At 43.1% G+C, this 17,283-nt stretch overlaps 1 protein-coding gene across 1 annotated transcript in view; it reads right to left on the bottom strand.

Annotated features, from left to right (window-relative positions):
- The window catches only part of nudt14 (nudix (nucleoside diphosphate linked moiety X)-type motif 14), a gene marked incomplete at its 5' end in the record, with an annotated part of 68,728 nt that overhangs the window by 33,619 nt on the left and 17,826 nt on the right, over positions 1–17,283 (bottom strand). The window contains one exon of the mRNA XM_084151071.1: positions 3,751–3,794. Within this exon, the coding sequence (XP_084007197.1) occupies positions 3,751–3,794 (44 nt within the window). The remainder of the gene's footprint in view (positions 1–3,750; positions 3,795–17,283) is intronic.

Raw genomic sequence — 17,283 nt, 5'->3', positions numbered from 1 at the left:
ACTCCCTCCAAAGATTTTCTATGTGGTTGAGATCTGGAGACTGGCTAGGCCACTCCAGGACCTTGAAATGCTTCTTACGAAGCCACTCCTTCGTTGCCCGGGCGGTGTGTTTGGGATCATTGTCATGCTGAAAGACCCAGCCACGTTTCATCTTCAATGCCCTTGCTGATGGAAGGAGGTTTTCACTCAAAATCTAACGATACATGGCCCCATTCATTCTTTCCTTTACACGGATCAGTCGTCCTGGTCCCTTTGCAGAAAAACAGCCCCAAAGCATGATGTTTACACCCCCATGCTTCACAGTAGGTATGGTGTTCTTTGGATGCAACTCAGCATTCTTTGTCCTCCAAACACGACGAGTTGAGTTTTTACCAAAAAGTTATATTTTGGTTTCATCTGACCATATGACATTCTCCCAATCCTCTTCTGGATCGTCCAAATGCACTCTAGCAAACTTCAGACGGGCCTGGACATGTACTGGCTTAAGCAGGGGGACACGTCTGGCACTGCAGGATTTGAGTCCCTGGCAGCGTACTGTGTTACTGATGGTAGGCTTTGTTACTTTGGTCCCAGCTCTCTGCAGGTCATTCACTAGGTCCCCCCGTGTGGTTCTGGGATTTTTGTATGTCTTCCATTTCCTAATAATTGCTCCCACAGTTGATTTCTTCAAACCAAGCTGCTTACCTATTGCAGATTCAGTCTTCCCAGCCTGGTGCAGGTCTACAATTTTGTTTCTGGTGTCCTTTGACAGCTCTTTGGTCTTGGCCATAGTGGAGTTTGGAGTGTGACTGTTTGAGGTTGTGGACAGGTGTCTTGTATACTGATAACAAGTTCAAACAGGTGCCATTAATACAGGTAACGAGTGGAGGACAGAGGAGCCTCTTAAAGAAGAAGTTACAGGTCTGTGAGAGCCAGAAATCTTGCTAGTTTGTAGGTGACCAAATACTTACTTTCCACCATAATTTGCAAATAAATTCATTAAAGATGCTACAATGTGATTTTCTGGAGAAAAAAAATCTAAATTTGTCTGTCATAGTTGACGTGTACCTATGATGAAAATGACAGGCCTCTCTCATCTTTTTAAGTGGGAGAACTTGCACAATTGGTGGCTGACTAAATACTATTTTTCCCCACTGTACTTGTTCTCCCCACTGTATATTATTTTGCTAGGTAGTGTTAAAGTCGATTTATGGTCATTCCAGTATGAAAAACGTACGCACTCACTAACTGTAAGTCGCTCTGGATAAGAGCATCTGCTAAATGACTAAAATGTAAATGTAATTCCGGGGTCTGCATTGGCCGTACAGCATTTACTGCGATGCAGCCTCTGCACAAGTCAGGGCTTCGCGGAGCAGAGCTGTTGAGAAGGAAGTTGTCAAGGAAGTGAGTTTGTGTTTATGCAGGACGTACCGCCCCCACCTACTGTTAACCAATCATGTCAATGTGGACCTATACGGAGCTCTCTGCATTGTTGCACAATTTTTGCCGCGCGTCAGTACAGAGCTTGATTTGGTTTCCGCAAGCCTCCAGAGGCTCCGCAATGTCGTCACACCCTCTGTACGGAGCCTCCGGACCGCATCCCATATCAAGCATAAATCGGCTTTCAGCTAGTGCTAGTCGGCTGTACCTGAGCCAAAACGCCAGTATTTTTCATCCTATAGCTTGTTGTCCATCTTTTTAAATAGTGAGCCAACTTGTTTTCAGCACTTTATTTCCATGACTGATCAAAACTAATTTTCTCTTGTCTCGATATATAGTGAGCAATATGTTTGGAACATCAAAATCGCTATCAAATCGCAATACATATATAAAATCGGGACATTCGTGAGAATCGCAATCGTATCCACACCTAAGTATTGTGATATCATATCCTGAGGTCCCTGGCAATTCCCAGCCCTAATAAACTATCAAATACCCTTTTTACATTATTGTGTCGACCCGAACTGCACTGGCATAGATCTTTTATTTTTTTACATTGTCCTTTCTAGCATGGTTCCAGCAACTATGGTGGATAAGTAGGCCTAACCAGGCCAGCACAGCAGTACAATTCAGCTTTGCTCAGCTCAGTGCAAAAATAGTTAAAGATACTGATTGCTCAATATACAGTACACCCATGTAGATTATCCCATGCAGATAGACATATATTCAAAATCTAAACATATCTATCCAGTGTAGGCTATTTGGGGTTTATGAAAGTATGAGACCCACCACCATCAGCCTCCTATTTTACCATCCTACCATTTCCTTCTCTCTTTACTACCTTTCTTTCGATTCCATCCCCTCTCCTCATAAATTTGGTCCCTTTCCCTGACCTTTTTTCACAGAGAGGAGCATTGGAAGCGCTTCTGAAGAACAAAGCTAGCTGGGACCCTGAAACAATCTCCACTTTTACTTTCACATCTCCATTGGAACCCACCCAGGTCTTGCCTCGCCTCCACTTTCAACAAGAATTTCCATACTTTTTTTTTTTTTACACTGATTAAAAGGTGCAGGCCAATATTTTTCTCTAATGAGAAACGTCTGTTTACCCTTTAACAAAAGGACCATTATGCAAACCAACTCCTAGAGGTTAACCCCACGGTCCCGTCATCGTCCACTCTGGAAACGTCTGCAGAGGCACTTGGACTGAAGGCACCTCTGAGATAGACTTGTCTCTCTGGGCAGATTCGAATGCGCCAGGGGGGCTTTTTCACTGGAAAGTAGGCCTGCATTTTTCAGTTTACTGCCCTTTTCTCCATCGCACCATCCTTTCCCAGTAAAATGAATGATCTCTCAGGGGTTGGTGGGGGAAGAAGCAGGAATGAGGGCTCAAATGGCCCATGAAGTACCCCAAGGGCACAATGCTACTGCTCTCTGAATAGCAGGTGGGAGCCTGGCGATGTGCTTTGACACCAAGGAGCGATATTTCCCTTCCACTGGCCTCGTCGCTGGTCAGGATTTTATAGTCATTGTTTAACAGTGTAATATGTCCACAATTAAGACCACTTTGTTTCACACGGAATATTACTGTATTTTGGCAACTGAGAAGTGATTGCTTCCTGAAAGGTCAACGACAGACAAGAAGGGAGTCGTGATTTGTCTGACACCGGGGCCCTCAAAGGTGATACTTATTTGGTGAATTAAAGCTTCTTTGGTGGGAGAGTCTAGCTTCTACCTTCCTCTGTACTGGTAATGTGGAGCACACAGACTTTTTACCCTACAATGTGCTGTCCATTATCCACTTATTCAGACCGATAAGACTTAAATGAAGCAAAGAGCCCCTTTCAGATATGCATAAGTGACTGACAGCACATGATCAAATCTGTGGTAATGGGACTGGAACGACTTTACTCTGCTATATAAAGTGGTTACAATAGTGTCAACACACCTCAGTTTTTTTAATCTCCACAAGAAATACCTAGAGCTTATATATTGACTGAAGGGAGAAATTGTCTGGATGTTGGCTTTTTCCCAAGCTCATTGAAATGGCATTAATATTGTATTTTTGAGGTTACTAGGTAACATGTCAAAGTGAAGGGTATGGGAAGGCATTGGGAAAAGTGACAGAGGAGAGCCATGTGGGATTTTTTAAAAGTCTTTACTTCTTGACCACTGACCTTTAGGGACTCCTCCTCTCAGCTGACAGCGAGGACGAAGAGGTGGTGGAACAACTGAAGAGTGTGTGTGTGTGTGAGAGTGTGTGTGTCAAGCTCTGGCACAGACTTTTCTCTTACCAACAATGAAACTGGTCAATGGCAGATAGAAGCTCACCTGTCATGAGTTCGCATGAAGTCCCACGATTTCTTTGTCCCATTCTGTGAACGACACAAAAACAGAAAACAACGAATGACATCCACATTCTGAAACCATTGTGATAGGACTAGCTGTCCTACACATCGTGGGCTCAGATGGATATCAAATCATCCGTGAACGCATATTAAAGCCTCTTTTGTAAAGCCAGGTGTAGACAGGGAAAAGGAGCTAAACGCATTCAAACAATGGCTTCACACAAGACATCGGCCTCCTCTTCGGTGCGTCAAACATAGCTACCACAAACCACATCAATAAACACACTAGCCTACTCCCACAGAAAACATCATCTTGACGGACCAACAGAAAGCAGCATAGCACCTGCACCAAAAATGTGCCTATTTACAAAGTCCTTTGGGCTATTGATGAGTAAACTTTGGCGATTGGCTATGCCAAGACTAATCCGGATTTATTTCCTCTCTCGCTGTCAGTTTCTGGCTTGGACAGAGTGTTAAAGCTTGTTAATCACTAAAGAAAAATGTCAATCTAGCTACGGTAAATACAGGAAGCCGAGACACCAACATTTACTGCTAACTGCATCGCGGTCATATTAACTTATCATTCTTCCTCCCTCAGGTTTTAAAAAAATCAAAATGGGCCTTAGGTGGTGGGCGTGGCAATGGGTACGGTTGGCCCATCAGCACAGCTGAATTAGAGGCCCCCCATCTTGGCGGTGTAGAGAATGTTTTACATTTTTAAGCCAATTTCCATGGAGCTGAGATACATTTTTGCAGTTTTAAAGCTAATTTCCTGCGATTCTATACTAAACCAAAATATAAACGCAACATGCAACAATTTCAAAGATTTTGTTGAGTTAGTCATATAAGGAATCAGTCAATTTAAATAAATTCATTAGGCTGTCCCCAACAAGGTGCACCTGTGTAATGATCATGTTTAATCAGCTTCTTGATATGCCACACCTTTTAGGTGGATGGATTATCTTGACAAAGGATAAAATGCTCACTAACAGGGATGTAAACAAATGTGTGCACAACATTTGAGAGAAATAAGCTTTTTGTGCGTATGGAACATTTCTGGGATCTTTTATTTCAGCTCATGAAACACGGGACCAGCACTTTACATGTTATTTACACTATATTTTTGATCAGTGTACATATTCTGCCATTGAGCTGAGAGAAAATCTTGCAGTTTTAAAACTAATATCCTGCAATTCTATGCATTTTGCCATGGCTAATGCTCTGTTATTTTGCCCAAACATAATAAATACTGTTAAATTAATAATTTTGGGAATTTTTAATTCTCCCTGTCTAGCTTTTATTTTGGTGATTGTTAGTTCGCAAAGATCATATTATTTAATATAATCTTCGCGAACTAAAAATCACTAAAATAAAAGCTAGACAAGGAGAATTTGAAATTCCAAAAATATATAGGACATTATCTTTTCTACATACTTTATTATCTGTTTTCAGTCGTTTTAAATTTACACTGAAAGTGTTTTTGTATCCTGAAAATGTATATATTTTTTTACACTCCTTGGATTTACGAGGCCCGAAAAAACACTTAAGTGGCCCGCCTAAGGATTTCAATAGCAGAAAAATCTCTGCCTCTCTCTCCGCTACAGTTATGTAAACCTCTATGACACACACACACACACACTCCCTTCCTTAGGTAAATCTCTGGCATGTTTGATTACTTTGATGCCTGGGGATAGGAATTGAGCAGAGCAGAGCGCACAGCAGCACAAGAGAGGGCATGCAGGAGAACACTACTATAATACTAGGTGGAAGGCATGAGGCCTGTATGTACATAAATGCTATTGTATATCAACACACACCTAAAAACATACTGCAAAACATTGTCACCTAGCACCGGCTCACAATGAACTGTAGACTACTATGTGAGTCGGCCAACAAAGGGGGCTTACTAGTGGGGTGAGTAGGGCAATTAAAACCCTGGCGGCGGGAGAGCTGTGTGCCTTACATTTTACATTTTAGTCATTTAGCAGACGCTCTTATCCAGAGCGACTTACAGTTAGTGAATACATATATATATATTTTTTTATATATATTTTTTTATATATATACTGGCCCCCCATGGGAATCGAACCCACAACCCTGGCGTTGCAAACACCATGCTCTATCAACTGAGCTACATCCCTGCCGGCCATTCCCTCCCCTACCCTGGACGACGCTGGGCCAATTGTGCGCCGCCCATGAGTCTCCCGGTCGCGGCCGGCTGCGACAGAGCCTGGATTCGAACCAGGATCTCTAGTGGCACAGTTAGCACTGCGATGCAGTGCCTTAGACCACTGCGCCACTCAGGAGTGCCTTCACACCTGCAGACTGACAAAATGTCTGTCTGTGCATGTAATGTTTTGTCTCAATAGAAAAATGTATGACATACTGGCTCAGAAGTTTGCGTCATGTTAAATTTCGAAAATCTAAAATACTAATAGCAAGACATTTTAACATTGTGATGCTAGTTAAACTCCGCTGTGGAAGAATGGTACACTGGATAAATAGGGGTTGGGTTGCACGATAAGCATTTTGCCTATATTTGGGCTTAGCGGATGTCCATCCTGCCACACCCATCTCAGACTGGACAGGCCCCAACAGAGAGGAGTAGGGTTGGAGGGAGGAAGAAACCCCTGTCAGCTCAGATGACAGGAGTTTTCTAGAACAATTGAAGTAACTGCCAAAGATGCCTCATGTGGGTGTATGCTGGCACTGGATTCAGAACCACCCCGGTATTTTAAGGCCTTTGCAGTGCCAGCACAGGGCAAACTTAAAGGCCACATTCCAGCCCTACATTGACTCAGATGACAGGCCATCATGGACTTACCCAGCATCCAAGGGCTCCATGCTACTAGTCCTGCTGACAGAGGTTATGGCGCTATGGCAACCTACTGGAGACTGCTCTTCCTAAGCAAGGTTGTTGTTTTATCTATACGATTCTGTTAGCTATTGATAATCTACCCACACTCTTCTGCTATACAGGGAACATGGCTACTCAACTCTTCTGTTTGCAAAAAATTAGGGTATTTTTTGAAGAAACTTTGGTGATGTTAATTTCATCACAGGTTGTAAAAAATATATCCACAAACATTTGGATTTTGACCGGACGTGGCCTTTAATGCAAGTCGGGTAACTGACCATACAATCAGATGGTTGGTTGGACGGATGGTCGATCCAGGCTGGTTTGGTCATTAGGTGATGATTACAGAAGTTAATTCTCGAGACAGACAGTTGACAAGCTATCGGCTCACTGAGCCAAACAACGAAGCTTTGCAATTTCAGAAACGTATCCCCACGTTATGGTCAAACAACTTCGGCATGACCTAACAAGTCCTTGGTCGTCAACATAAGAGGCTTGATCTGTTAATAAGAAGCTTGCGTAATGGCAAATGTGCATCATTAACTGCGGGCTCTAGCGTAAAATGAGAGTGCGGAAAGTGAGTTTGCATACTGCTCCAGCAACCGAAGCGTGGCAAGAGAGGCCATCTGGGTCATGTTTGCTTTAGGGCCCCTTCCGTCATCCCTGATAATGAGTATTTTGGCTCCAAAATGTGGCGGGAATTGCAGTTCGTGCCAGCAAGAAGCACGTCCAAGGGTTATTACCCCAGAGAGCAAACAAATGGCTGAAGACAAACAAAAAATCGTCTAGCCATCACAACCTTGTGGCGCATTCACAAACCGAGAGCGTGTTAAGGTGCACTAGTGCCTCGCAATGTGCGCTCAATGAGTTCTTCAACATCAGCCCTCTCCTTTCTGAAAAGAAAGTCCTAATCAATTTCATGAGGGAAATTAGAAAGCACATTATAGGCCTCTTAGATTATACCTGATCAACAGCTCAGTCGGGGGATGATTTTAGTCAAAGAGAGGACTATGATTTTCCCTCAGATGGCCCATATTCAATGTTTAAAAAAAGATAATACATTATATAAAGCTCTCTTACAGAGCATAATTGAGGTTACCTGACCAACAGTGAGAATAAACACCTCAGTATCATACAATGGACAAGTAAAGCAAACACAAAAGCCAAGCAGTTGAGTCTTTGGAAATGTATAAATCGGTATAGCAGACTCTGTAAGAAAGCCAGGCTATGGGGTGTGTGCCCACCTCAAAGGGATCAACACATATTTGTGTAGGAGTGGAAATCTATCTTCTCCTGTATGAGACTGGAAAGGTGGAAAGGTTCAAAAGGCACCGTTTCACTACAAGCATGTGCTTGAGTGCATAGTTGTGGAGGTGGGCATGTTTAGATCTGTGGGCCTGTTTGGAAGTGAGAAACTGGGAAATGAAATGGTGACTGGCCCACACAATGACCTGCTCAAAGGTCATGGTACAAAGCATGATCCATCAAAGCACGCTTTTACAGCTTCTCTACCCGATAGAACTGAGCAAATTCTTGCATACGCGTGTCCAAACCAATTACAAAGAATGGGAAGAATCAGGTTTCTGGAGCATCAATGTCAGACTTAGCTTTTACTGTAAATGACAGTAAATACCCCAGCCCAAATTCAAGGGGAAATGAGAGTGGAGTCCCGCGGCGAAGGGGCTGCAAGTTCAAGCAGAACAGACATGCCAAATGCATGAAAAGCAATGACAAGCAATGAAAGTGAAAGCGGGGTAAATCCACCGCCTCTTTACATGTGCCCTGACATGCTTATGGGAAACGCAGGTATCGACACGAGTTCACGATTCAGTGGAGGCATGTAATTACTGACACAAAATCCTGCAGTGTCGAACCAACAGTGCGAGTGTCTGACACGCTTGCTGCAGTTCCTCCCTGGGGCCAAGCCAACTGCACCCTTCTAACTTTCCCTTGGCGAGAGCAACCTACTGTGGAGGAGGGAGCCAATGATAGAGCACCTGTCACCATTAAGGTTTAATACGCTTTGTGCTTGGGGGCTTTGCAAACATAGTAGGTGGGTGATCACGCAACATTTTAGTATAACTTCTTTGTAGTATACATTTGATTATTAACTTTTAGTAGCCTCCAGGAGTCAATTCAAGCGATAGAGGGCTGCCAAAGTGGAGGAAACACTAAGGGAAGATGTTTTCTTACAAGGCATTATGCTTGAGAAATTCATCAACCATTGATGATGGGTACCACTGCAATAACAATGCCCCACTGATGCATCTTCAAAAGACTCAACAATCATCTAAAATGTGGGAATTAGGCTTGTTCTGTATTTCCACAGGGACTTTTAAAATTGTCGTTTATGGCAAGGATGTGCAGGAAGCCCTAGAGCAAATTGTAGAAGTGGGTTTTCTAAGCGACCCTCAGCAAAAGCTATCAAGGCACAGCCAAGCCAATCATCCCTGACCGTGCACACTTCCAGGTGTGTTTGGAGCGCCACGTGCTGTTCCAACTCCTCTCCTCTCCTTCAGTGCCTCTCTGAGGGTTTTCTTTGGGGATGAGGGGACAGCTGGCAAAACGAGAGGGGTGCGAGAGTGGCACTGTGGGAAGGGTCTTGGCTCAACTGCATGGGGCAACCAGTGGAGGTTGTACAGTGCTGGGAGGCAGGGGGAGGGTATCCGGGTATCAAAGAATGAGCCATGGTGACACAATGAGCTCTTTTGAGAGGCGCACTGGGCCTCTAGGAAGATCAAAGGCGACAGAGTCGAGACCTGTGTCAGCTCCAAGACAAATAGGCCAGGTCCATTGGGTGCCTCACACACACACACACGACAGCCATGTGTTCGATTCAGTGTAGAAATGTGATACTCTGACTGTCTATTAATAAAATTGCTTACCTTTGAAATATGTAAGCAGCATAAAAGCCATGTGCCTGTGTCTATACTGCAGCCAGAGTAACCCACCCTACTACAGATTCTAAATGTGCAGTATTGAGGACAACAAAATATAGCTAGGCCTACAGTAAAACTATCATTGTATTCAGCAACAAAAAAAGAATACAGAGCAGGCATCGTTTTCAGACTCCCTCTTCACCTGCATCAACTCCACGTTCCCTCTTTTTATGACCGGTCTCAAGGGGAGGAACTGATATTCCCCTCGGGGGCCACCCTGTTTGGGGCCCGCCTGCATGTCTCCCCCCTCCTCTGGTACCCTGTCACTACTCCCAGATGGTGGCAGTCCCTCATTACCAGGGGCCACTTGCTGGGGCAATGTGAATAGCCCTTGGGGACCACGAGAATCACCGGTGACACAGATTGCAATACAGATCACAGGGAAGAGGGGAGCGCAGGGAAGCTGCAGCAACCTTGAAGTTAATGTGGTCCCCCTGACTCAGGGCGCAATAAAGACAGATCCTCGTGTGAATGGGTATTGAAAGGGGGGGGGGGGGGGGGGCTTGTCTTTTAGGTGCTTAAAGTCTAATTACCATCGTTCCCCTAGTTTATAGAGCTTCGACCTCGGCAGCTGCTGAAAATTTCAATTGCCGTCACGCTGCCGGGTACAATGGCAGCCTTTAATTCGCACCATGTGCCATTCAATTTCCCAGGATTTAGGCCCAGCTCCTTGCCGTGCTCCCTGCGAGTGACAGTGGGTGTGTCATGTGTTGAAGCGCTTCTGACACCATTCATGTGTATTCTCATAGTGTGCGTCAAGTTTCACACTGGAGAGTGGCATGGTTCCTCCAAACTTAATTGGGGATTCAAGCAAGATGACACTGCAGCCCCTTGTGGCACTCAACCACAAGTAGCCCAACATGGGCAACAGCCTCAGTAACCATCCACATAAAAACTCCCTGCGTCTTATAAAAGTCCAGCAAAATTAGAAATGATGACCTGAAAAAGAGGTTGTCACTTTGTTGAGTGACGACCTGAAAAAGAAAAACGAATATATGACCACATATACTCCCCTCGGGACTCATTTGGACAGTGAAGCCAAAACATTTAATTTAGCTCTATACTCCAGCATTTTGGATTAGAGATCAAATGTTTTATATGAAGCGACAGTACAGAATGTCACCTTTTATTTAATACATATCTGTTTTACTGTTTAGAAACAAAAGCACTTTATGTATCTAGTCCCCCCATTTGAAGGAATCATAAGTATTTGGACAAATTCCCTTAGTGTATTAAATTTAGTCAAACGTTTAGTATTTGGTCCAATATTCCTAGCACGCAATGCCTTCATCAAGCTTGTGACTCTACAAACTTGGATGCATTTGCAGTTTGTTTTAGTTGTGTTTCAGATTACGTTGTGCCAAATAGAAATTAATGGTAAATAATGTATTATATAATATGAGTCTCTTTTATTGTAAATAAGAATAAAATATGTTTCTGGACACTTGTACATTAATGTGGATGATACCACGATTACAGATAATCATGAATGCATCGTGAATAATAATGAGTGAGAAAGTTTGACGCATAAATATCATACCCCCCAACATTTTTTTGCATGTTTTGGGAGCATTATCTTTGCGGATCTGTAACTTTCTCATCATTATTCAAAATTCATTCATGATTATCTGTAATCATGGTAGAAGTGTTCAGAAACTAATTATATTTGTATTTACAATAAAGGTGACATTATTTACCATTAATTTAACATAATCCAAAACACAACCAAAATAAACTACAAATGCATCCAACAAGTTTGTAGTCACTAGCTTAATGTAGTCATTGATTGCATATAATATATAATATAATATATATAATAATTGCATGCTATGAATATGGGACCAAATACCAAACTTTTGACTAAATGTAATACTCTATAAGTGAATTTGTCCAAATACTTATGACACCTTCAAATAAGGATACATAAAGTTAATAAACAGTAAAACAGATATGTATGAAAATACCCTCAAATAAAAGGTGACATTCTGTACGGTCGCCTCATAAAACATTTGATCTCAAATCCAAAATGCTAGAGTATAGAGCCAAATGAAATGTTCTAGCTTTACTGTCCAAATAAACACGTAGGGGAGTGTACATTTAAGGCTACGCTATATGGAATAACCAAAGATTAGGCTACCCAAGTAAACATTATAATAGGTTCTGGAAATACAGCCTACTGAGAATATAAACTCCGTAGTTTACCCGAAATCCTTCCGTGTGCATTGCAATATTGTGAATTTTGCGATAATGATAATACACATTATAAACTGGGTGGTTCTAGGCCTGAATGCTGATTGGCTGAAAGCCCGTGGTATATTAGACCGTATACCGGGTATGACAAAACATTTCGTTTTACTGTTCTAATTACGTTGGTAACCAGTTTATAATAGCAATAAGGCACCTCAGGGGGTTTGTTGTATATTGGCCATATACCACACCTCCTCGTGCCTTATTGCTTAAATATGTCGCTTTGGTCAGCCCCTTTAGTTCTGATGGCACACAGGGCATAACATAATAGGGACAATTATATTAAAAGAATTCAGATTTCCATGGTTAATTGGAACACAATTAACAATTAAGCACAGTAGCACCACCTGACAAGAGACGAGAGGGGGTTTCTCAAATAGTCCATGGAGACAATCGGCTGCTTTGTGACGAAGAACTAAGGAGGCGACAAAACAAGCCATAAACACTTAGATTTGTCATTAGCTTCCATTTTTGTGAGGGAGAGAGGGGGAAGAGGGAAGGGAGTAAGACCGAATAAGTGTTTGTGTGTGTGTGTGTGTGTGTGTGTTAGTTCCAGGGGGAGGCATAGAGGGAAGGATGCAGATGCACTGTAGAGAGAGAGGGAAGCCTGGGTAGAGATGCCAGCTCCTTTCAATTGAAAGGGGTTCCCTCCCCCCCTCGCGCTCCAGAAGACAGAGCTAGGATGAAAGAAACGAGAAAACAGAGGGAGCCTTCCAACCTCTTTTGTCTTCCATCTGCTATCTTTTGCAACAGTAGGCCTAGCTCCCCAAAATTACCCCCCTGGTCATTCTCTGTGCCCTCCTCCAGCCTCTTGGGAGGACCTGAGGATAAGGCTACCCCAGGAGAGTTCAACCCCCCCTCCCCTCCCCCACACACACCCCCACAAGAGCTCAAGACTCAGTACCCCACCTCTCCCCCAGCCACTACACCACTGCTGGGCCTACCTTCAAACCTTCAATTACTCACCCAACAGGGTCCTCAATTACACAGCTGCTTGATGGGGACAGTCAAAACAAAAGCTTATCTCCTTTCCCACTGGAAAAATGTGATGCATTATAAAACAGGTTCTGAGAAATCTGCAATCTGATTGGCTGAAATTGGGTTCTAAGCCTTTGACAAATCCCTGTTATCTGCACTGCCTGAAGTAGCCTAATCACTCGCTGAATTAGTATCTTACGTCAAAGTATCAATACGCCAACTCCAAGCCTTGACCAAAACAAAAAACATGGCGGACAACTTCTTTAGCCTCAGATCTGTAACCAGTAGTAACCACAAACTTCAACAAAGGTTATCTTAAAAGTAGAAGACTAATCTAACATTTCCCCCCCCCCACCAGATTTGAGTTCTCAGCAGTAAAAAAAATAAAAATAAAATAAAATAAAAAACTCAGCTAGCGAAATAATTTGCGCCGCAAGCGTAGCTAGCTGTACTCGGAGCTTACAGGTATGCAGCTGGTTAGCTAGCTATGATTACACCACGGTCATGTATTGACAATAAATAGTCATCTAACTGGCGAAGTTAGTTTTCAGAAAATTATGGGATCATTTTTATAAGCGCATTAACACAATCCAGACTGTGCGTTGCCAGGGAATTAACTCACATCTCAGCGGTTGAAGCCACTCGGCCTTCGGCCTCGTGTCCTCTCACACCGCTGAAGTGTGCGGTAATTCCCTGACAATGCACAGTCTGTCATGTGTTAATGCTTACTTAATGGGGTCTAATAACTGTGCTTTTGCACGTAGCCCTTCGCGGTCCCATTCTGTTCACTCAAACATATTTGGTTTACCAGAATGGGAGTTAAGCATAAAACTGTTTTGTGTTCTCTAGCGTGTCAACCTTCTATCGGAGAGGGTTGAGGCAGCGGTTTACCTCTATTTACGACCATGCAAGTGATTTATTGATCTTCTCGGTAGGGCTGGGCGATACGGGCAAAATATCATATCACAACATTTTTGACAGAATTACGTATTTTACGTTTTTGAATAATAAAAGTTCTACATTTGCTTTATGAGTTGTGCATGACCCTAGGGTGGCAACACATAAATGATACGTTTTTTTTCAATGGGACTTTCTTCATTCTGATTGTTTTATACTGTTCAATCAAACTTCAACCAAACGTTGATCTCATTTGCGATCATTTCCACACGGTCACGTAGGGCTGGACAATATGAGCAAAACATCTAGAACTTATTTTTAACCAAATATTGCAATTGACTTGCCATTTAGATCAAAACACTTGGGTGACCTGTCAGAATCATGGAAATACAATGATTATTATAATTCTATAGTTAGAATGTAATAGTGGACACTTTAAATATTGTTGTTTGACATGACAACTGACATGACAACTAGTGAAAAAGCCAGGGAGGCTTTCATAGAATTAATAGGATCTCTACGGAGGGGTTATTGTGACAGGGTAGGAACCAAAGTGTTGGTCGGTATTTCCCAGGGGAGTGGGACCCTATAGTCTTTGGCTACATTATAAATGTTTTCTCTTACTTCATGTAGCTAACATATTCATGCTTTACCTTCTCATTTCTGATTTAGAAGATACTGTTGTACAAAAAAATGCTGATTTAAGCCTACACCAGCACTGGTTTCAGGCTGTATTAGCTAGCTACGTTTGCACTGACTCAGTACATTTATTAGCTAGCTAGCAATTAAACATTAGCGGCTTACACAATTTATTTTAGCCACAACTTAATAAGAAAAGACAAACTTGCTGTTTGCAGACAGTAAGATAAATCTAAGTGTTAATATAGCTTGTGGATTTATATTAAGAAGCAAAGTGGAAAGCAGCATCGTTGACATCAACATATTGTTGCATCTGCTGCATTGACCATGCAGAGTGAAGAGTGAACGGTCTGCAAATTATCTTGTGGTCGAGCAACAACAACTGCGCTGCGCTCATTCAGTGACGGGGCCGGGGTTTGGTGAGAAGAGAGCGAGAGAGACAACTCAAGTAGCGGAGTAAACTATAAAAACGGAGTGGCGTATCACATTTAAGAAACCAAACATTGAAACACCGTTATAGAAGGTACAGTAAAAACCCAGACCGGTCCGTGCATCCAAACCGGTATATAGTAAAATACGGCATACAGCCCAGCCCTACTTCTCAGTGGCCTGAGCAGCATTGTTTATTGGAACAATCCACAGTCTCGCAGGGAAGTGCTACACAGGTCGAAACAATGCCCCCGAATGGCGGGCGCAGGAGGAAAAATGGCCCGTCGACAGAACCACGTCTCCGTCGTACAGTGGGAAAATGTTCCTGCACTGCAGCCTCGTCACCCCTGCAGATGGGTCCTACGGCAGGCGGAGAGAGCTGGCCTGTGTGTTTGTGTGTGTGCGCGCGTGTGTAAATGGGTGTTACTGTGAGAATACGTGTGTGTATGTGTGTGTGTGTGTGTGTGTGTGAGAGCGAGCAAGTGTACGGTAGGCATCGCCTTTTTGAAGTGCAACAGTGCTTCACAATAAGAAAACAACATGTAAAGTGTTGGTCCCATGTTTCATGTGCTGAAATAAACAATACCAGAAATGTACCATACGCACAAAAAGCTTATTTCTCTAAAATGTTGTGCACAGATTTGTTGACATCCCTGTTAGTGAGCATTTCTCCTTTGCCAAGATAATCCATCCACCTGACAGGCGTGGCATATCAATAAGCTGACTAAACAGCATGATCATTACACAGGTGCACCTTGTGCTGGGGACAATAAAAGGCCACTAAAATGTGCAGTTGTGTCACAACACAATGCCACAGATATCTCAAGTTGAGGGAGCGTGCAATTGGCATACTGACTGCAGGAATGTCCCCCAGAGCTGTTGCCAGAAAATGGAATGTGAATTTCTCTACCATAAGCCACCTCCGTCGTTTTAGAGAATTAGGCAGTACGTCCAACTGGCCTCACAGCTGCAGACCACATGTAACCACGCCAGCCCAGGACTTCCACATCTGGCTTCTTTACCTGCGGGATCATCTGAGACCAGCCACCCGGACAGCTGATGAAACTTAGGAGTATTTCTGTCTGTAATAAAGCCCATTTGTGGGAAAAACTCATTCTGATTGGCTGGGCCTGGATCCCAAGTGGGTGGGCCTATGCCCTCCCAGGCCCACCCATGGCTTCGCCGCAGCCCAGTCATGTAAAATCCATAGATTAGGGAGGGCCACATTTATTTATTTCAATTGACAGATTGTTGAAATTGTTGCATGTTGCATTTATATTTTTATATGTACAGTACCAGTCAAAAGTTTGAACACACCTACTCATTCCAGGGTTTGTCTTTATTTGTACCATTTTCTACATTGTAGAATAATAGTGAAGACATCAAAACTATGAAATAACACATATGGAATCATGTAGTTTTTGGTTACTACATTATTCCATGTGTGTTATTTCATAGTTTTGAATCTTCACTATTATTCTACAATGTAGAAAATAGTAAAAATAAAGAAAATCCCTGGAATGAGTAGGTGTGTCTAAACTGTTGACTGGTACTATATATATATATATATATATATATATATATATATATATATATATATATATATATATATATGGGATTTGCCTCTCTTCCACTCCCATTTCGTAGAGGTTTGGGGTAAGTACCTTGCGAAACATGTGAGGTGGCAGGCTTTGTGACGGACGCACTCACTCACACACGCGCACACAAACTATTTCTCAATTTACTTTCCTTGAATCCTCTCTCCTCTTTCCTAACAGCTAGGAGAGGGCCTTCAAAGTATCAGGGCCCCAAGGGGACCAACGCACGCAGGCACATACACACACATTGACACCACGCCGGGGTCAGAGGTCAACCCTACGGACCACCAGTCTATCAGAGAGGAACCCTCCTGGGCAAACTTAACGAGGCCCACTGCCAGCCACGAAGCAGCCTGGTAGTAGCACCCCAGGACTGCACTGGGGCTACTCTCACCCCCTTTCCTCCACCAACCTCTCCAGTCTCCACATTGTCTTAAAGGCCTGGGTAACAATTAAGTACCTTACTGCAATAGATTTCCATTAAAATGAGCAAAAAGTGGGGAGGGGAAAACTGAAGGTTTGGAACTCTTTGTTATTGGTCTATTAACCAATTTACCGCATGGTGATGTCACCTTGGAAAGCCAAAAGTCTGGCCCATGCAAACCTACTGATTAGAAGGTCCTGTGTAGATTGTATTTTCAACCAGCAACTATCAGAAAATAACACTGATCAAATGTTTTAACACTTCTACAGTGTTAGTTTCATCTGCTGTGAATTTTGACTGCACTGGGCCTTTAACCATAAGCTACCTCTAGTGAGCTCATTGGCAGACGGACGGTGTGGGAAAGAAAGGGTTTCATGGGAAGCGCCACCTTATCTCGCTCATTGAGCCCCGATGCATTCATCACCTCCCGCCTGCCACATCTGCCTCCCCTCCCCGCAAATCCCATTTCCTGGGCTCCTATTGAGTGTGTTCAGTGGTGAGGGTCGCC

Source organism: Coregonus lavaretus, assembly GCF_964263955.1.
Source record: "Coregonus lavaretus genome assembly, chromosome: 33".
Lineage (NCBI taxonomy): Eukaryota > Metazoa > Chordata > Actinopteri > Salmoniformes > Salmonidae > Coregonus > Coregonus lavaretus.
This window is presented reverse-complemented; position numbering and strand designations above follow the sequence as displayed.